Source organism: Coregonus clupeaformis, chromosome 29, assembly GCF_020615455.1.
Source record: "Coregonus clupeaformis isolate EN_2021a chromosome 29, ASM2061545v1, whole genome shotgun sequence".
In the NCBI taxonomy this organism is placed as follows: Eukaryota; Metazoa; Chordata; class Actinopteri; order Salmoniformes; family Salmonidae; genus Coregonus; species Coregonus clupeaformis.
In genome coordinates this window covers 41,095,540-41,117,366 of record NC_059220.1, presented here as the reverse complement: position 1 = coordinate 41,117,366, position 21,827 = coordinate 41,095,540, and the positions used below count along the sequence as shown (strand labels likewise).

Genomic DNA, 21,827 nt, shown 5'->3' with positions numbered 1-21,827 from the left:
CTCTCTCTCTCTCTCTCTCTCTCTCTCTCTCTCTCTCTCTCTCTCTCTCTCCCTCTCTCTCTCTCTCCTGTCCTGTCAGCTCCAGTCCTTTTCTGTCCTGTCAGCTCCAGTCCTTTTTATGTCCTCGCCTGTCAGCTCCAGTCCAAGCCCATCCTGTCCTGTCAGCTACAGACCATTTCTGTCCTGTCTCTCGGTCTTCTGTCCTGTCCTCTCTTCTTCTCTTCTGTCCACTCCGCTCCTGTCCTGTGTTGTCCTGTCCTGTGTTGTCCTGTCCTGTGCTGTCCTGTCCTGTGCTGTCCTGTCCTGTGCTGTCCTGTCCTGTCCTGTCCTGTGTTGTCCTGTCCTGTGCTGTCCTTTCCAATCAGCCTCAGAATGTATCTTCTTTGAAGGCCTCCTTCTCCATCATACTGCTGATGGTGTCAATCTTCACCTGGCTGGTCTGGTTCCTCTGCTTCTGAACGCTGTTACGGATCCCATAACCAAAGTAGATGAGGAAACCTACAGAGCGAGAGAGAGGGAGAGCGAGATAGATGGAGAGAGAGAGAGCGAGAGAGTAGAAGATCAGCGTTTACAATCTTAAAACATAGAGAACCCACCCCTCAACCCTCCGACATACTGTATAGCCTCCAACCCACTTTAGACAACCCACACTCCTATTGATATAAGGTCAGATACCCCCAAGAAAATGACCCATCCATCCCCACCAGCCTGTGCTTGTGGCATGTGTTATTGGGCAGAGAAGTGTTGGGTAGAATACTTACCTACGGCCATCCAGATGGCATATCGCATCCAGGTGTCTCCTCCTAACTGGACCATCAGGTAGACGTTGACAAACACACTAACTACCGGCAGCACAGGCAGGAAGGGCACCTGGTAGCAGAGGGCAGGGGGTAAGATAACTTTACTAGAATGTCAAAAATAAAGACACTAACAATGCATCACACAGGGTCTGGGCCCAAAGGTAAACGTTCTGGAGTTCAAAAACATTGGGGTTGAGTGAAATTACGATCTGTTAGGCTGCATCTGATAATGGTTGATAATTATTGTGAATCAGCGATGTTTGAATAGCCTGTGATAACGTCCTCTAATCAGCGATATTTGAATAGCCTGTGATAACGTCCTATAATCAGCGATGTTTGAATAGCCTGTGATAACGTCCTATAATCAGCGATGTTTGAATAGCCTGTGATAACGTCCTATAATCAGCGATGTTTGAATAGCCTGTGATAACGTCCTATAATCAGCGATGTTTGAATAGGCTGTGATAACGTCCTATAATCAGCGATGTTTGAATAGGCTGTGATAACGTCCTATAATCAGCGATGTTTGAATAGGCTGTGATAACGTCCTCTAATCAGCGATGTTTGAATAGCCTGTGATAATGTCCTCTATATGCCGGTGTTCATCTTCCCACGGTGCTCCTCACCATGAAAGCAGCCTTGGCTTGGTTCTGTGGATGCCTCCAGATGATGATGACGAGGACCAGGAGGATGAAGGCTACGATGGACACACACACCAGGCTCCAGATCTCCTGCCTCTGTAGAGCGTCCATGGCTTGGGTCAGAAGGACACACAGACCGCACACACACACCACTGGAGAGAGAGAGAGAGGAAGGGGGTGAGGGAAGAACAACTGGACAGAGAGAGAGAGGAAGGGGGTGAGGGAAGAACAACTGAACAGAGAGAGAGTAGGCCGATGGAAGAACATCTGAACAGAGAGAGAGAGGAAGGGGGTGAGGGAAGAACAACTGAACAGAGAGAGAGAGGAAGGGGGTGAGGGAAGAACATCTGAACAGAGAGAGAGTAGGCCGATGGAAGAACATCTGAACAGAGAGAGAGTAGGCTGATGGAAGAACATCTGAACAGAGAGAGAGTAGGAAGGGGGTGAGGGAAGAACATCTGAACAGAGAGAGAGTAGGCCGATGGAAGAACATCTGAACAGAGAGAGAGTAGGCCGATGGAAGAACATCTGAACAGAGAGAGAGTAGGCCGATGGAAGAACATCTGAACAGAGAGAGAGTAGGCCGATGGAAGAACATCTGAACAGAGAGAGAGTAGGCCGATAGAAGAACATCTGAACAGAGAGAGAGTAGGCCGATGGAAGAACATCTGAACAGAGAGAGAGTAGGCTGATGGAAGAACATCTGAACAGAGAGAGAGTAGGCCGAGGGAAGAACATCTGAACAGAGAGAGAGTAGGCTGATGGAAGAACATCTGAACAGAGAGAGAGTAGGCCGAGGGAAGAACATCTGAACAGAGAGAGAGAGGAAGGGGGTGAGGGAAGAACATCTGAACAGAGAGAGAGTAGGCCGATGGAAGAACATCTGAACAGAGAGAGAGTAGGCCGAGGGAAGAATGACCGAAAGAAAGGTGGAAGGCTACACTGCAGATACTCCAGTACCTTTAAAATGTAGAAGATCTTTGAATAATATTATTCGTCATTGTTATAAAGTGGCAACTTTAAAGATAGATCTACTGGAGATTTCTTCTCAAACCGTTTTGCTTACCAGAAAATACAGTCAAATTTGTGACTGTTTTCGAGGTGCCCGATGTTGGGAATGATGGTGGTTTGAGACAACCAAACTTGGTGTTTGATTCAAGGATCTGGAGATCTGAGTCTTCTGACTGGGTCTCTTGGTACCTAGATGTTATAAAGTCAACTTAGTACCGTTTATTTTGCTAAATCTATTTATTTTGCTAAATAGAGGACAGCTGTTTATCTAAGTTTGGATATTTGTGAAATACTTACCTAAGTATAAGAATGCATATAGCCACAAGTGTGTAGGCAAAGAGTGTCCCAATTGACATCATATCAACCAATGCTTTCAGGTCAAACACCAGGGACATTATCGCTGGAAAGGAAAACAAAACAAGCATTCAAGTATTTATTTTAAATAAATCATTACACAAAAGATATCATAGTCCAAACACAATAAACTATTTATATCTCTACAAGAGAGAGAGGAAGAGAGAGAGATCGGGAGATCGGGAGATCGGGAAATCGGGAGATCGCGAAATCGAGAGAGAGAGAGAGAGAGAGATAGAGATCGATGGGGTGTTACCTGCCACGACCCCGGAGGAGAGGGTAGAGAGAGATAGAGATCGATGGAGTGTTACCTGCCACGACCCCGGAGGAGAGGGTAGCGATGACGGGACTCTGTCTGGCGCTGACTTTACTGAGGGGCTTGAAGAGGAGGCCGTCTCTGGCCATAGCAAACAGTACGCGGGGCATAGGGAACATGGAACCCAACAGACTGCACAGGAGACAGACAGACGGACGCAGAGAGCCATCAGTCATGTTACAGTCACAGGAGACAGACAGATAGCCATCAGTCATGTTACAGTCACAGGAGACAGACAGACGGACGCAGAGAGCCATCAGTCATGTTACAGTCACAGGAGACAGACAGACGGACGCAGATAGCCATCAGTCATGTTACAGTCACAGGAGACAGACAGACGGACGCAGAGAGCCATCAGTCATGTTACAGTCACAGGAGACAGACAGATAGCCATCAGTCATGTTACAGTCACAGGAGACAGACAGACACAGAGAGCCATCAGTCATGTTACAGTCACAGGAGACAGACAGACACAGAGAGCCATCAGTCATGTTACAGTCACAGGAGACAGACAGACGGACGCAGAGAGCCATCAGTCATGTTACAGTCACAGGAGACAGACAGACGGACGCAGAGAGCCATCAGTCATGTTACAGTCACAGGAGACAGACAGACGGACGCAGATAGCCATCAGTCATGTTACAGTCACAGGAGACAGACAGACGGACGCAGAGAGCCATCAGTCATGTTACAGTCACAGGAGACAGACAGACGGACACAGATAGCCATCAGTCATGTTACAGTCACAGGAGACAGACAGACGGACGCAGATAGCCATCAGTCATGTTACAGTCACAGGAGACAGACAGACGGACGCAGATAGCCATCAGTCATGTTACAGTCACAGGAGACAGACGCAGATAGCCATCAGTCATGTTACAGTCACAGAAGACAGACAGACGCAGATAGCCATCAGTCATGTTACAGTCACAGGAGACAGACAGACGCAGAGAGCCATCAGTCATGTTACAGTCACAGGAGACAGACAGACGCAGAGAGCCATCAGTCATGTTACAGTCACAGGAGACAGACAGACGCAGATAGCCATCAGTCATGTTACAGGCACAGGAGACAGACAGACGGACGCAGATAGCCATCAGTCATGTTACAGTCACAGGAGACAGACAGACGCAGATAGCCATCAGTCATGTTACAGTCACAGGAGACAGACAGACGCAGATAGCCATCAGTCATGTTACAGTCACAGGAGACAGACAGACGCAGATAGCCATCAGTCATGTTACAGTCACAGGTTGTGTCCCAAATGGCACACTATTCCCTATATAGTGCACTTTTGACCAGGGGTAGTGCACTACATAGGGATTAGGGTGCCATTTGGCATGCAGACTCAGCACAGGGCCATGTTACAATCTCAGCAAAACAACTATAACAACAGAATACACGAGGCCAGATTTACAAAGCATTTGCACCCTGGTAAATATGGTTTATATCTTTTTAGAATGGAGACAGACAGACAGACAGACAGACAGACAGACAGACAGACAGACAGACAGACAGACAGACAGACAGACAGGCCAACCGACCAACTGTAATGATGCATGGTGACATCACTGACCAGTGACTTCCCGTGTTCTCCTACCTACCTGGTGGAGAGGGCGCAGAGCGAGCCGACAGCCACCACATACTTGGCGGGCGCCCAGCCGATGTACTCGAAGGCCACGGGCAGCGGGCTGTTAACGTTGAGCATGTAGTAGGGCATCATCAGTGTGAGGGCCGCTGACACTGCGAAGTAGGCCAGGAAACAGATGAGGAGAGACGCCACTATGCCCAGCGGGATGGACTTCTGAGGGTTCTTCACCTCCTCACCTGGAGAGAGACAATGAATTAATTAATTAATGCAGCGCTGCCAATCAATCAGTCCATCAGTCGATTGGCCGATCAGTCAATCAGTAGATTGGTCGATCAGTCGACCAATCAATCAGCCAATATTGGTCAATTAAGCAAGCAAAGTTGAATCGTGTGGAATATCGACTCTTAGAGTATGCCTAAATATTCACCCAAAAGGTATTCTGAGTAGAGTAGACATTACCAAAGATACTGTATGGACAAAGCTTGGAGAAGCACCTGGCTTTATCAATGTTTCTGTAGGATGGAATATGTTTCTGATGTATATATGGGTTAGTGTGTCCGTGCGTGTTCAAAGATCAAAGCAGGCCTACTTGTTGTGGCGATGCAGTCGAAGCCTACGAAGGCGTAGAAACAGGTAGCGGCTCCGGAGATTGTCCCTTCGAAACCGTAGGGGAAGAACCCTCCATCCCCATATATACTGGTCACATTGACTGTAGAGGTTAGATTCCTGGAGAGGTCACAACATAGGACATATACACTACCAGTCAAATGTTTGGACACACCTACTCATTCCAGGGTTTTTCTTTATTTGTACTATTTTCTACATTGTAGAATAATAGTGAAGACATCAAAACTATGAACTAACACATATGGAATCATGCAGTAACCAAAAAAGTGTTAAACAAATCAAAATATATTTTATATTTGACATTCTTCAAATAGCCACCCTTTTGCCTTTATGACAGCTTTGCACACTCTTGGCATTCTCTCAACCAGCTTCACCTGGAATGCTTTTCCAACAGTCTTTTTTGAAGGAGTTCCCATATATGCTGAGCACTTGTTTGCTGCTTTTCCTTCACTCTGCGGTCCGACTCATCCCAAACCATCTCAATTGGGTTGAGGTCGGGGGATTGTGGAGGCCAGGTCTTCTGATGCAGCACTCCATCACTCTCCTTCTTGATAAAATAGCCCTTGCACAGCCTGGAGGTGTGTTGGGTCATTGTCCTGTTAAAAAACAAATGATAGTCCCACTAAGCCCAAATCAGATGGGATGGTGTATCGCTGCAGAACGCTGTGGTAGCCATGCTGGTTAAGTGTGCCTTGAATTCTAAATAAATCACAGACCGTGTCACCAGCAAAGCACCCCCACACCATTACACGTCCTCCTCCATGCTTTACGGTGGGAAATACACATGCGGAGATTATCCGTTCACCCAGACCGCGTCTCACAAAGACACGCAGTTGGAACCAAAAATCTCAAATTCACACAGTCCCCTCTGAACAGTTGATGTTGAGATGTGTCTGTGACTTGGCTGCAATTTCTGAGGCTGGTAACTCTAGTGAACTTATCCCCTGCAGCAGAGGTAACTCTGGGTCTTCCATTCCTGTGGCGGTCCTCATGAGAGCCAGTTTCATCATAGCGCTTGATGGTTTTTGCGACTGCACTTGAAGAAACATTCTTGACAGTTCTTGATATTTACCGTATTGACTGACCTTCATGTCTTAAATTAATGATGGACTGTCGTTTCTCTTTGCTTATTTGAGCTGTTCTTGCCATAATATGGACTTGGTCAAATAGGGCTATCTTCTGTATACCCCCCCCTACCTTGTCACAACACAACTGATTGGCTCAAACGCATTAAGAAGGAAAGAAATTCCACAAATTAACTTTTAAGAAGGCACACCTGTTAATTGAAATGCATTCCAGGTGACTACCTCATGAAGCTGGTTGAGAGTATGCCAAGAGTGTGCAAAGCTGTCATCAAGGCAAAGGGTGGTGATTTGAAAAATCTCAAATATAAAATATATTTTGATTTGTTTAACACTTTTTTGGTTACTACATGATTCCATCTGTGTAATTTCATAGTTTTGATGTCTTCATTATTATTCTACAATGTAGAAAATAGTAAAAATAAAGAAAAACCCTGGAATGAGTAGGTGTGTCCAAACATTTGACTGGTACTGTATATACAGGGTTGCAAAACTCGTAACTTTCCCAATCTTCCCTGGTTTTCCAGAAATCTCGGTTGAAAGATTCACGCTAGTATTTCCTGCTAATACCACTGCTATAACACACTCACACACGTTTGCCTGTAGAAACGTGTTCAACATCCACTGATGTTGCTAGCAAGTTTGGTATAATGAAGGATATTGCATACTGGAATTCTGCTGTAGCGTTGATGAGCGCCTCCTGATTGATCTGCCAGTTGCCGATGTCTCCCTTGACGAAGCCCGCTACAATGACAAACAGAAGCACCAGGATGTTGATGGCCGTGAAGATCTTGTTGACTATTGCCGATTCCTGGACACCAAAGGCCAGCAGACCTTCACAGGACGGAAACACATGGAACATGTGTTCATCATCATCATCATCATCATCGTCATCGTCATCGTCATCGTCATCATCACCATCACCATCATCATAATCATCGTCATCATCACCATCACCATCACCATCATCATCATCATCATCATCGTCATCATCACCATCACCATCATCATCATCATCATCATCATCACCATCATCATCAACATCCTCACCATCATCATCATCATCATCATCACCACCATCATCATCATCATCATCATCATCGTCATCATCACCATCATCATCATCATCATCATCGTCATCGTCATCATCACCATCACCATCATCATCATCACCATCATCATCATCATCATCATCGTCATAATCACCATCATCATCATAATCATCACCATCATCATCATCATCACCATCATCATCATCATCATCATCATCACCACCATAATCATCATCATCATCTCCACCACCATCATCATCATCATCATCACCATCATCATCATCATCATCATCTCCACCACCACCATCATCATCATCACCATCATCATCACCATCATCATCATCACCATCATCATCATCATCATCATCGTCATCATCACCATCATCATCATCATCACCGTCGTCATCCATCATCGTTATCACCATCATCATCACCATCATCATCGCCACCACCATCATCATCATCATCACCATCATCATCATCGTTATCACCATAATCATTATCGTCATCGTCAGCCATCATCATCGTCATCCATCATCACCATCATCATCAGTACCAGACAGTTTTAATGTCTCTATGTTGTTAAACGAACGAATGATCAATCAATCAATCAATCAATCATCAGATTCAGTTTACCTGCCAGGAGCATAATGAGCCCAGCAGCAAAGAAGTCTGGGTATTCTGCGAGGCCCGGGAGGCCCATATATAGGTTTTCTTTGAAGAACTTCCCCATGACGTTGCCGATGAGGTCATCAAAGGTTCCGCTCCAAGCCCTCGCCACACTGGACGTTCCTGAGAAGATAATGATAAGAGGAGATTAGCCATATGACCATAGATGGATCAATCAATCAATCAATCAACAATTGGCCTTTATGGATATGTTTCTTACAGAGGACAGATGAAAAGCACGTGCATAACCATGGTAGCAACTGCAACGGAACCGTTGGAGATTATGGGAAAATGATTAGACCAAAGTTGAGGACACAACAGTTCACCTGAAACAAGACTGAATCCTCAAACATTAAACTGTTGATTTTATGTGCATTTTACATTTACTGTACTTTTCGACACAATATGTTGATAACGAAATACTCCGGATACATTCAGTAACATGATAAGAATATTAGTGGAAAACGTGGGGTAGGTACAACATAAGACAAAAGAAATGCCAAGGGTTTGAGTGAGAGGACTAACTGGTGTCTCCAAGTGGCCACACACCTCTTCAAAGTGTACACAGTTGCTAAGTAATTTGAATGCACTTTTATGACTCAAAGAAGAGTCTTCAACTATAAGGTGCTTTTTTTAGCTCTCCTAGCTGTGCTGTTGAGGAACTAGAGCAAGCACACTGGTAGTTGTTTTGTTTGGAACGCAGCCCTGCATCCCCGCCATCACACAGTTACTGTTGTTGTTTACGCGATCCAAAAAACTGGCCCATTATAAATCGCAATCTGGTGGGCCTCATTTGAAAGCTTGTTCTATTTCACAAGGCAAATCAGAGAAACAGATGGTAATTTTGGTGCCCATAGAAAGGAGTCCTGAGTGCATTCAGGTGCCGCGGGGGAATTACAATAAACAAACATAGGCTCATTCTGTTCAGAACAATCCCAGGGTATGACACCATGTCATCTTGCAACTGTACATTAAACATAGTGATCATAAATGTTGACACTGTATATGCCACGAGTTTTATGTTATGTGAAGTGCACATTTGGACTCAGGGGTGTATGACATCAAAGCGGCATTTATTATAAACTTCAAAATGTCATCTTTCAAAATACATCGAGTCGTCTTAATTTACAGCATTTCCCTCACTCAGGCAGCAAAGCATTTGCTAAAGTTGCCCAATTAGCAGGAGGGATGGGGAAAATGTATCGTTGCATACGATGCTGTCAGTCAAAACCCATTCAGCATTTATAATCTTTTAATAATAAACATCTATGATGTCATTTATAGCATGTTACTGTACAGCCACAAGCGTTGCAATTTAGCCGTGTATCAGTGCCCCCTCATCTGCCATTTTCAACCCGTATATGGGTACGACTGTAAAGTGCTACACAATCAATCCATCGATCAGTACTCATCGTTTTATCATGCAGTGTCCCTGAGAAGATAACGAATGATAATTTTACTGTGTTGTGTGATATTGTACATACAGAGAGCGCCCTCGAGGGCAGATATTAATGTGATTGGTTAAGTTTAGGCAAGAAATGTGATTGGTTAAGCTTAGGTCAATTACTCCAGTTGGTTAAGGTTAGGTATCTCAGATAGGTCACTTCTGTGAGTAGGGCTGGACTCTTAACTATCAAATTAGTTTTTATGGGTCAGTATTGCCCAGGTGGCGCTAACTTAACTGCCATGGAGTTGTTTTTAAAATAGCATACTATAGGACCTACTGGTGGAAACTGCTGTACAAACTCTCTCTCTCTCTCTCTCTCTCTCTCTCTCTCTCTCTCTCTCTCTCTCTCTCTCTCTCTCTCTCTCTCTCTCTCTCTCTCTCTCTCTCTCTCTCTCTCTCTCTCTCTCTCTCTCTCTACCCTCTGGTGGATATTTTAATCAATAATGAGGAGAGACAAGGTGAATCACCAATCAGAATATTAACTTTATTAAAAACATATTGATAAGGGAGCTGGTCACAATACCCACACCAAAGTGAATAGAGTGAGAGCCCACTGAGTGGAGCGAGCCTCTGGGTTATGTACCATCTCAGGATGGGTCAGGATAGGTGCAACCTCAGAGATAACATACAATGGTTCCAGACAGTAACCCCACACATCCTGTGCCAGACCTTAGCCCCAAATACAAACAACTCATTGTTTTGTTCAGTACTAAGAATTTAGAAGGACATTTGTTGTTAGTTAGTTTCCACCTTTCTAGAAAGGGAACCAGGGGAGAGAACAATCTCCCCCAAGGCCCAAAGGAGGGGGGTGACTGACACACAGACATTGTGGAGACAAGTGATTTGTTCCCATTCCTCACGCCTTCCCTTCACATGGTTTGCAATAGGCAAAGACACATATTCACGTATGGAAACAATGTTTCCTTCTGACCTCCTTTGGCCTATTCTCTTTCTGGTATTCCGCATAGCAACAGGGACATGTGATAGACAAGCCTGATTTCTCCCCTCTCTGGGCCCCAGGTGACTGAGGCCCATATCAGGGAGGAAGTGCAGCTGAACTCTAATATCAAGAGTTCAACAGTTCAATCACATAAGCATATTCTGCAGATAAGACATCTTAATTATCTATGTTACCTAGCTAATTCTGATTTCTCCACCACACTCTGTACTATGCTGGAACAAATAAATGGATGATGGTGAATCAACATTTTACTGCAGGGGGTTAAAGTCAGAGATGAAAAGTTAAAGGAAGACAGTCTTGTGTTTATGGTTGATCATTTATGGTTCTCAATGTTCCCATGCACTGAGACAAAACGTTTTGCGTTACACTCGGGAGCCAATGTTATACTAATAATAATGTAAACATGTTGTTTATGCCTCAATATAGATATACACTCACATCTAGTACCGGGTCGGACCCCCCTTTCCCTCCAGAATAGCCTGAATTCTTAAGGGCATTCTACAAGGTGTCGGAAACATTCCAGAGGGATGTTGGTCCATGCTGACGTGATGACATCACACAGTTGCTGCAGATTGGACGGTGGTACATTCATGCTGCAAACAGCCCGTTCCATCTCATCCCAAAGATGCTCTATTGGGTTGAGGTCTGGGGACTGCGTAGGCCGCTCAAGTAAACTGAACTCACTGTCATGTTCCAGGCGATGTTTTGTCCAGTGTTGGTGATGGCCTGCTCCTTCTTGTTTTTAGCTGATAGGAGAGGAACCCGGTGTGGTCGTCTGCTGCTATAGCCCAGCCGTGACAAGGAGCGACGAGTTGTGTGTTTCCGAGATGCCGTTCTGCACACCGCTGTTGTACTGCGCCGTTATTTGTCTGTTTGTGGCCCTCCTGTTAGCTTTCATGATTCTTGCCATTCTCCTTCGACCTCTCTCATCAACAAGCTATTTTTGCCCACAGGACTGCCTCTGACTGGATGTTTTTTTTGTTTGTCGCACCATTCTCGGTAAACCCTAGACACTGTCATACGTGAAAAGCCCAGGAGGGCGTCCGTTTCTGAGATACTGGATCCGGCGCGTCTGGCACCGACGATCAAAGTCACTTAGGTCACTCGTTTTGCCCATTCTAACGTTCAGTCGATCAGTAACTGAATGCCTCGATGCCTGTCTGCCTGCTTTACATAGCAAGCCACGTGACTGTGGAAGCAATCCATTTTTCGTGAACGGGGTGGTGTACCTAATAAAACGCCTGAACTAGAATGAAGTATTATGGTGTTGTATCTTACCTATGACGTAGGACAGCAACAGATTCCACCCGGTAATAAACGCCAGTAGCTCTCCCACCGTCACATAGCTGTACAGATACGCAGACCCCGTTTTGGGGACGCGGGCCCCAAACTCAGCGTAGCACAAGCCGGCAAAGATGGAGGCCAAGGCAGCGATGAAGAAGGATATGATGATGCTGGGACCTGACGACGTCCTAGCAACCTAATAGACATGATAAATCAATGAAATTGATTTTATAAAGCCCTTTTTACATCACCAGTTTCCAGATACCCGGCCAAAACCCCAAAGAGCAAGCAATGCAGAAGCAGAAGCCCAGTGGCAAGTGAAAACTCCCAAGAACGTTATAGAAAGATCCAGACACTTTTTTTTATTTTACTTACCTCAACCAGCCATTCACTTCCTCATCCTCATTGTGCATTCCTTTCCAGTTGTTCCATTTTCCATGTAGCCTGCTGCTTGAATGGACGGAGCGGTATCGCTCAAGTCGCAAACAAAATAAAATATTATGTTCGAAATGACACAATTTCATGTGTACAGCATCTAAAGACCTGCATCACTACACAGAGCGTTTCCGTTTCTAAAATGTAAAGTATTTTTGGAGCATTTGTTCATGTTTTTTCAGAGCCCCCGTACTGCACAGAGAGAATGAGGAAGTGATTCACTGGTTGGGGTAAGTTTCTCAAAAACAAATGAAATCGCACCCTTCTGTAACATGCCATTTACATAAAAAATTGAGATTTGGTTGTAAAAAAGCACAATTCTCCTTTAAGTGTTGAAGTGTTAGTCGCTCTGGATAGAAGCGTCTGCTAAATGACTTAAATGTAAATGTAAGTGTTACAGTGTTAAGTTAAAGTGTTAAAGTAATGAGGCGGCTGAACTAAAATGTTCCTAATGATTGTTCATTTTGTGATAAAAGCACCAGATTTTGCCAATGCCTTCATCAAATACCATCAGAGTAGCCCCCTCCTTGCTTTAGACCAACATATCATTCCTGTCAAGAGTCGTTCCTGTCAGTCTTGCACTGTTTACTCTTGCATCACTCTAAATTCCAAGCATCTGCCTCTAACCCTAGGAAGCTCTTTGCCACCTTCTTCTCCCTGCTGAATCCCCCCCTCCCTCTCTGTGGGATGACTTCGTCAACCATTTTGAAAAGAAGGTTGACGACATCCGATCCTCGTTTGTTAAGTCAAATGACACTGCTGGTCCTGCTCACACTGAACTACCCTATGCTTTGACTTCTTTCTCCCCTCTCTCTCCAGATGAAATCTTGCGACTTCTGACGGCCGGCCGCCCAACAACCTGCCCGCTTGACCCTATCCCCTCCTCTCTTCTCCAGACCATCTCCGGTGACCTTCTCCCTTACCTCTCCTCGCTCATCAACTCATCCTTGACCGCTGGCTATGTCCCTTCCGTCTTCAAGAGAGCGAGAGTTGCACCCCTTCTCAAAAAACCAACACTCGATCCCTCTGATGTCAACAACTACAGACCAGTATCCCTTCTTTCATTTCTCTCCAAAACTCTTGAGCGTGCCGTCTTTAGCCAACTCTCTTGCTATCTCTCTCAGAATGACCTTCTCGATCCAAACCAGTCAGGTTTCAAGACTGGTCATTCAACTGAGACTGCTCTTCTCTGTGTCACGGAGGCTCTCCGCACTGCTAAAGCTAACTCTCTCTCCTCTACTCTTGTCCTTCTAGACCTGTCTGCTGCCTTTGATACTGTGAACCATCAGATCCTCCTCGCCACCCTCTCCGAGTTGGGCATCTCCGGCGCGGCTCACTCTTGGATTGCGTCCTACCTGACCGGTCGCTCCTACCAAGTGGCGTGGCGAGAATCTGTCTCCGCACCACGTGCTCTCACCACTGGTGTCCCCCAAGGCTCAGTTCTAGGCCCTCTCCTATTCTCGCTATACACCAAGTCACTTGGCTCTGTCATATCCTCACATGGCCTCTCCTATCATTGCTACGCAGACGACACACAACTAATCTTCTCCTTTCCCCCTTCTGATAACCAGGTGGCGAATCGCATCTCTGCATGGCTGGCAGACATATCAGTGTGGATGACCACCTCAAGCTGAACCTCGGCAAGACGGAGCTGCTCTTCCTCCCGGGGAAGGACTGCCCGTTCCATGATCTCGCCATCACGGTTGACAACTCCGTTGTGTCCTCCTCCCAGAGTGTGAAGAGCCTTGGCGTGACCCTGGACAACACCCTGTCGTTCTCCGCTAACATCAAGGCGGTGACCCGATCCTGTAGGTTCATGCTCTACAACATTCGAAGAGTACGACCCTGCCTTACACAGGTGACATCAGAGGGCACCATTAGACCAACTCCTGGAATTGCCTACTCCAGTGAAGTTTGCAGTTGTGTCTAAAAAATCGTATTTTGCTCCAAACATCTTAATTTTTTTTACCCTTAAGTGTACTTACTGTATTCACAATGTTTTTTAACAGGAACAGTTATAAAATAGTTGGAGTGAGTCTTTAAACGTTAAAGTGTTACGTTGAAGTGTTACGTTAAAGTGTTACGTTAAAGTGTTACGTTAAAGTGTTACGTTAAAGTGTTACGTTAAAGTGTTACGTTAGAGTGTTACGTTGAAGTGTTACGTTAAAGTGTTACGTTAAAGTGTTACGTTGAATTGTTACGTTAAAGTGTTACGTTAGAGTGTTACGTTGAAGTGTTACGTTAGAGTGTTATGTTAGAGTGTTACGTTGAAGTGTTACGTTAAAGTGTTACGTTAAAGTGTTACGTTGAATTGTTACGTTAAAGTGTTACGTTAAAGTGTTACGTTAAAGTGTTACGTTGAAGTGTTACGTTAAAGTGTTACGTATGGTTAAGTGTTAAAGCATTCAAAGTGTTAAAAGGTAAGAAGGTGAAAAAGAGAAGAGGATAAGTGCAACAATCAGATATGTATCCATACATCTCCCCCAAGGTAGTCCCCACCCCTAGGGCCACCAACTCAACAGTGTTACGTTAAAATAAGTTAGTTAAATAAGAAGAAGTTGTATCCATACCTCTCCAGAGAGAACGTAGACCCCTGCCCCCAGGGTACTCCCCACCCCTAGGGCCACCAGGTCCAGGGTGGTCAGACAACGGTTGAAAGTGGACTCCTCTCCCTCGGGCTCCAGAGGTTTTCTCCTGGACAGGCTCCGAACAAAGGAGCTCAATGAGTGGCAGGTCATCCTTCTACTGGGGTCAGGGGTCAGGGATCAGGGGTTGGGGGAGGAAGATAGAGAAGGTAGAGAGAGAAAAGGGGATCAGTGAGGGGGTGGGGGGAGAGAGAGATGGATGGATGGATGGATGGATGGATGGATGGATGGATGGATGGATGGATGGATGGATGGATGAGTGAACATGTCGGTGAATAATTGTCAGATCACCCCTAACGCTGAATCATTTCGGACTACATGTTCAAGAACATTACTTTCTAATAATTTAGCTGTTCAAAAAATACACTGAAGAAAATAAACACTGGAAATCAATGTAAAACTGTCTGTCTTTACCACATAGTTTATTACATAAAAAACTACTTCAAAGTATTTGAAAGATCAGCAGTATAATATCAGAAACATTATCAATAACCTTTATCAGTTTCCATGTATTTCATGAAGTCTTCTATAGACTACCGTGCTCTTTGTAAATCTACTGTAAAATCCATAAGCTACTTTATGTACTGTCCCTATCAGTAACATTCTTACACAAGGCACGGTAACTTCAAAAGTTCAGCAACATTGAGTGACAACCTTGCATTCTTCTTTTATAATAATAATAATAATAATATGCCATTTAGCAGACGCTTTTATCCAAAGCGACTTACAGTCATGCGTGCATACATTTTTTTTTTTTTTTTTTGTATGGGTGGTCCCGGGGATCGAACCCACTACCTTGGCGTTACAAGCGCCGTGCTCTACCAGCTGAGCTACAGAGGACCAAAACACCAAAACACCAAAATCACTATCATTAACTACCAAATAATAAACACATAAATATTTGTTTGTCTGCTTACCTGTCAGTGAGTGAATCCCTGCTACAGAGCTGTGCTGTGTTTAGGAGAGACAATTGATAGTGTTTAATATTCCTTCCATTACAATAACTTAATTATTTTATTTTATGCCTCCTCCTTTATCAGCTGCCTGACAGAAGACTGCTGATGCTTGTCCTTTTCTCCCGAAGCCCATTGGATCTATAACTACGCTGTCACGACTCCCTCCGAAGCTGCCTCATCTCCTTGTTCGGGCAAGCTTCGGCGTTTGCCAATTACTATCGGAGGTCTATCCAGGGCTTTGGCAAGGTCTCAGCCCCCATCACCTCTCTGTTGAAGGGCGAGCTGTCCCAGCTCCGCTGGTCTGCTGAGGCTGACAGGGCTTTCAGTACCCTGAGGGCTCTGTTCACCTCAGCCCCGGTACTGGTCCATCCCGATCCCTCATTGACGTTCGTAGTGGAGGTGGACGCGTCCGAGGTAGGGGTAGGCGCTGTCCTATCCAAACGCTCGGGCAAGCCACCCAAGCTCCGTCCCTGTGCCTTCTTCTCTAAGAAGCTCAGCCCGGCGGAGCAGAACTATGATGTTGGTGATCGGGAGCTGTTGGCTGTTGTCAGAGCCCTGACCGCGTGGAGGCACATCCGGGCAGCGAGGAGGCTGAACACCCTTTCCTCGTCTGGACTGACCACCGTAACCTGGAGTACATCCGGGCAGCGAGGAGGCTGAACACCCTTTCCTCGTCTGGACTGACCAACGTAACCTGGAGTACATCCGGGCAGCGAGGAGGCTGAACACCCTTTCCTCGTCTGGACTGACCACCGTAACCTGGAGTACATCCGGGCGGCGAGGAGGCTGAACACCCTTTCCTCGTCTGGACTGACCACCGTAACCTGGAGTACATCCAGGCAGCGAGGAGGCTGAACACCCTTTCCTCGTCTGGACTGACCACCGTAACCTGGAGTACATCCGGGCATCGAGGAGGCTGAACCCTCGCCAGGCCAGGTGGGCCTTGTTCTTCACCCGGTTTGATTTCACGCTGTCCTATATACCAGGCACTAAGAACATGAAGGCAGATGCACTGTCACAGCTGTATGACACAGAGGAGAGGCCCATTGATAACACCCCCATACTCCCGGCCTCCTGCATTGTGACGCCGTTGGTGTGGGCGGTGGACGCGGACATAGAGCGGGCGTTACGCACAGAGCCATCTCCACATCAGTGCCCAGCTGGGCTTCGGTACGTGCCGTCTAGTGTCCGTGATCGTCTTATCTATTGGGCACACACGTCCCCCTCCTCTGGTCACCCAGGCATCGGCCGTACAGTGCACTGCCTGACCGGAAAGTACTGGTGGCCTACCTTGGCTAAGGACGTGAGGGTGTATGTCTCCTCCTGCTCGGTGAGAGCCCAGAGTAAGGCACCTAGGTACCTCCCAGTGGGTAAGTTACATCCCTTACCAGTTCCACAACGGCCATGGTCTCACTTATCGATCAATTTTCTAACTGATCTTCCCTTCTCTCAGGGTAACGCCACCATCCTGGTCGTTGTGGACCGCTTTTCTAAAGCCTGCCGCTTCCTTCCTCTGCCCGGTCTCCCCACGGCTCTGCAAACTGCGGAAGCCCTTTTTACTCACGTCTTCCGGCACTACGGGATGCCAGAGGACATAGTGTCTGACCGGGGTCCCCAGTTTACGTCTAGGGTCTGGAAGGCGTTCATGGAACGTCTGGGGGGTCTTGCCATGGGCCGAATATGCCCATTACTCTCTCCGCCACTCCTCCACTAACCTATCTCCATTTCAATGTGTATTAGGGTATCAGCCGGTCCTGGCGCCGTGGCATCAGAGCCAGACCGAAGATCCTGCGGTGGATGTCTTGGTTTGTCTTGTTTTTCACACACACCTGGTACATATCCCCTCATCAGTCTCTGTATAACTATCCCCTCTGCTCCCCCATGTCTTTGTGTGTTATTGTTCCATGTGGAGGTGTCGCTAGCTCGTGTTGAGCATTATGTTACTTTTATCGCCGGGATATTCACCCGTGTGTTTTGTTTTCCCAGAACGCATTTAAGTCGCACTGTATTTGGTTTACGCATTGCTGCTGACTGCTGTATTGGCCTAACAAAACCCTATTCTTTGATTTACAGCTCCTGTGCCAGGCTCCGTCCTACTCACCTTGTTACAGTACGCTCTAACCTGCTCCATGACTCTGGGTTTTACACAACTACTAATAACTAGGCACACACAAATATATAGACAAAACTTAACTTTCCAACTTTTATCCATAGGATAAACCTAAATGAGTCAAGTATGTAAGGAAATATTTACAGTATGTAATGTAAATACATGTTAATGAAACATATATGTCATATTAAAACATGTATTAGGAATGAAATATCTAATAACAGGTGTGTGAACCAATAGAATGTGTACTCACCTTACGATAGAAGTCCCATGTTGTCATGTGTTCTGAGACGGAACATTGAGAATCAGAGACATTCCATTCTGCTCCCTCTCTCTCTCACTCTCTTTCTCTCTCTCTCTCTTCTCTCTCTCTCTCTCTCTCTCTCTCTCTCTTTCTCTCTCTCTCTCTCTCTCTCTCTCTCTACTGGGTGTTCTGTACGGTCACCACTCGCTCCTTCCTTACATTGGAGGGGACAAAAACGGAGGGGGGAAGAATGAACCAGGGAATGATCCGCTAGCTAAATGCCACTATCTCGAAGGAGAATATATACAGTGGGGTCTGAAATTATTGACACCCTGTATAAAGATGAGCAAAAATGACTGTATGAAATAAATAATTCAAATACTGAGCTATATTGTATGCTCCAAACATTTTTTAAATTATATTATTTTATACTAATACAATTGCTCAGAGAAAGAGATTTAGTTTAACAATAAATATTTGTGTTTCTCAAAAAGGGAGGGGTCAAAATTATTGACACCCCTGTTTTCAATACCTTTCAATACCTCACCTTGCGAGGATAATGGCGCTGACTTTTAACCCTCCCTTTTTGAGAAACAAAAATATTACTTGTTAAACAAAATCTCTTTCTCTGAGCAATTGTATTAGTACAAAATAATACAATTTCCCAAAATGTTTTAGCATACAATGTACAGGTAACTTCCAAAATAAAGGAAACACCAACATAAAGTGTGTTAGAGTGCTGGGCCACCACGAGCCAGAACAGCTTCCATGCACCTTGGCATAGATTCTACAAGTGTCTGGAACTCTATTGGAGGGATGCGACATCATTCTTCCACAAGACATTCCATAATTTGGTGTTTTGTTGATGGTGGTGGAAACACTGTCTCAGGCGCCACTCCAGAATCTCCCAGAAGTGTTCAATTGGGTTGAGATCTGGTGACTGAGACGGCCATGGCATATGGTTTACATCGTTATCATGCTCATCAAACCATTCAGTGACCACTCGTGCCCTGTGGATGGGGGCATTGTCATCCTATGGGGACGTAGCCATGGTCGCCAAAATAATGACCTGCCCAGGATTTTTTATACATGACCTTAAGCATGTTGGGATGTTTATTAACTCAGGAACCACACCTGTGTGGAAGCACCTGCTTTCAATATAATTTGTATCCCTCATTTACTCAACTGTTTCCATTATTTTGGCAGTTACCTGTAGCTCAGTATTTTTAATTGTTTATTTTATACAGTCATTTATGCTCATCTTTATCAAGGGTGTCAATCATTTCGGACCCCACTGTAGCTGTCTGTCCACACAGTTTATTCCTCAGCCCACACCACGACACACCCTGCATTGTTGCCCTGTCCCCGTCATCTCAGTTAGGTGCCAGCCGACTGTGTAGCAGTTGAGCCGGTAGACGAGGTTATGTTTTTGTTTCTGTAATTTAGTTCCTTAGAAGCTGACATGCAGCCCTAACTATCAACCCTGACAGATAATGTCAAAATAATCACTATTAACTGATAGATAATGTCATAATTATCCCTATCGGCCTTGTTAGCTAGATAATTAAGATGAGAGAGAGAAAGAGAGAGAGAGAGAGAGAGAGAGAGAGAGGGAGAGGGAGAGAGAGAGAGAGAGAGAGAGAAGAGTGAGAGAGAGAGAGAGAGAGAGAGAGAGAGAGAGAAGAGTGAGAGAGGGGGGGGAGATCGAGAGAGAGAGAGGTTAGAGAAAGAAAGAGAGAGAGAGAGAGAGAGAGAGAGAGAGAGAGAGAGAGAGAGAGAGAGAGAAGGGGACAAAGCTGCTTTCATGGCTTATAACCCTGGTTCGGGCTGCACACTCTTTGTGACTGTGGGGTTGTTTAGTTTTCTTTCCCCCTGAGCCTCCTCTCGTCTCCCATAAACAGATTTCAGCCAACCCTAATCCCTCCTGACATCCACCTCCATAGCCAGGGACGGACTGGGACCAGAAACCAGCCCGGGCATTTCTAACACACCAGCCCATTGTTTCCCCCTTGAGGCCTCTATTATTAGCCACATAATGATCGTTCTGCCCACTCAGCTAAAGATGGACCAGCCCATCTGGCATTTTTCAGAACTGCCCTGTGGCCAGTCCGTTTCTGTCACTACCCCAGGCCTGCCTCTCCACCCCTGCCCTGCCTCAGTGCACGGCCGTGTACCTTTGACCAATCTCATCATGAACATCTCAATAACACAGATTTCTGTTCTTCAGAGTGCCAGTAATGATATTAGTAAAACCACAGAGGTTCTGTGGAACAGAACAGTCACGCCGCTCTCACACACACACACACACACACACACACACACACACACACACACACACACACACACACTGCTGCGAAACAGAACAGTTATGAGGAACACGTTTATAAAGCAGAGAGAGATAGCGAGGAATCACACAGAACTTCAGTAAAGTCTACAGGCATGCTGAGGCTGTGTCTCAAATGGCACCCTATTCCCAATATAGTGCACTACTTTTGACCAGAGTCCTATGGGCCCAGGTCAAAAGTAGTGCACTGTAAATGGAATAGGGTGCCATTTGAGACGCCACTCTTTTAATAAGCTTTACATATCGGCCTCGAGGCCTTCGCCAGACTTAGGCAGGTTAGAATCATGTCACTTCCCTGTGTGCACAGACAGTGGGTTTTAACATGACAAGTGACAAGTCAACCTGACAGATTGCACACACAGAAATGCATTCAGGCAGGAAAATCGCATTGCATATTTATAAATATCCCAAATTGAAAAGCTACTAAGTTCTCGCTCTCTCTCTCTTTTCTCTCTTTTTTTCTCCCCAAAACCACTCTATAAATCCATAATTTGAATAGATTCTTTACCTTGTCTCAAGTCCAGACCAAGACTGATATTTAAATTGTTGTTGTTGTTGTTGTTTATCCCGATTGGACGGACAAACACATCCGCTGTCTGTGTTTACTCTTATGAGGGCAATGTGATTTTTACGGCCATATATACAAGGTCGTGTTGTGTGACCCTCCTACTCACTAGATTTAGCGACAAAGTAGCCTTTCTGAGTGGCTGCTGCGTCCGGCTCCGTTTGGCCCATAATGTCTTCATTATTACACACAGGCTGTGTCCCAAATGGCCCTCTAATCCCTATGGGCCCTGGTCAAAACTAGTGCACTTTGTAGTACAATACGTTTGACCAGAGCCCTATTGTCAAACTAGTGCACTACATAGGGAATAGGGTGCCATTTGGGACGAACCCACAGCCGGGACGACAGGGTGAGAAACGGCGAGCAAATCCCGTGCCGAATGTCAGAAATGCTTTTGTGCTGTACACTCTGCTCTTTAGGTTATTGGTTGGGCCCCACGTACCGTGTCACACGGGAACATGAAATGTCATTGATGAAGAAGTGGGACTTTTGTTTTGCGGATGTCTTGTGACTTTGAGATGGAGTTGAACAGGTTGAGATACAGAGATGTGAGGGTGGGAACTCATATCTGTCAAGGAATCTGATGAAATCTTCTATGTATCGCAGTTCTGAAGCAATATAGAGCGGTATATCAAATCAACGTTTATTGGTCGCGTACACAGATTTGCAGATCTTATCACAGGTGCATCGAAA

The 21,827-nt window shown here is 45.6% G+C and overlaps 1 protein-coding gene across 4 annotated transcripts; it reads right to left on the bottom strand.

Moving 5' to 3' along the window:
* Positions 1 to 277: 277 nt before the first annotated feature.
* On the bottom strand, positions 278 to 21,208 carry LOC121536278 (cationic amino acid transporter 2-like). 4 transcript variants are annotated; one of them, XM_041843560.2, is made up of 15 exons: positions 21,078 to 21,208; positions 18,235 to 18,266; positions 15,833 to 15,866; positions 14,841 to 15,015; positions 11,830 to 12,031; positions 8,111 to 8,266; positions 7,091 to 7,256; positions 5,303 to 5,439; positions 4,727 to 4,949; positions 3,118 to 3,254; positions 2,750 to 2,852; positions 2,508 to 2,641; positions 1,427 to 1,593; positions 762 to 870; positions 278 to 498 (listed from the first exon to the last, which is right to left on the bottom strand). In XM_041843560.2, exons 4-15 carry the CDS (start codon positions 15,006 to 15,008, stop codon positions 368 to 370), a joined length of 1,833 nt encoding a protein of 610 aa, XP_041699494.1. In that variant the 5' UTR covers positions 15,009 to 15,015; positions 15,833 to 15,866; positions 18,235 to 18,266; positions 21,078 to 21,208; the 3' UTR covers positions 278 to 367. The 4 variants fall into 4 exon arrangements, with proteins under 4 accessions (XP_041699494.1, XP_041699503.1, XP_041699487.1 ...); XM_041843569.2 differs by having other exon boundaries at positions 14,841 to 15,012; XM_041843553.2 differs by lacking the exon at positions 21,078 to 21,208 and having other exon boundaries at positions 18,235 to 18,358.
* Between the last annotated feature and the right edge of the window lie 619 nt (positions 21,209 to 21,827).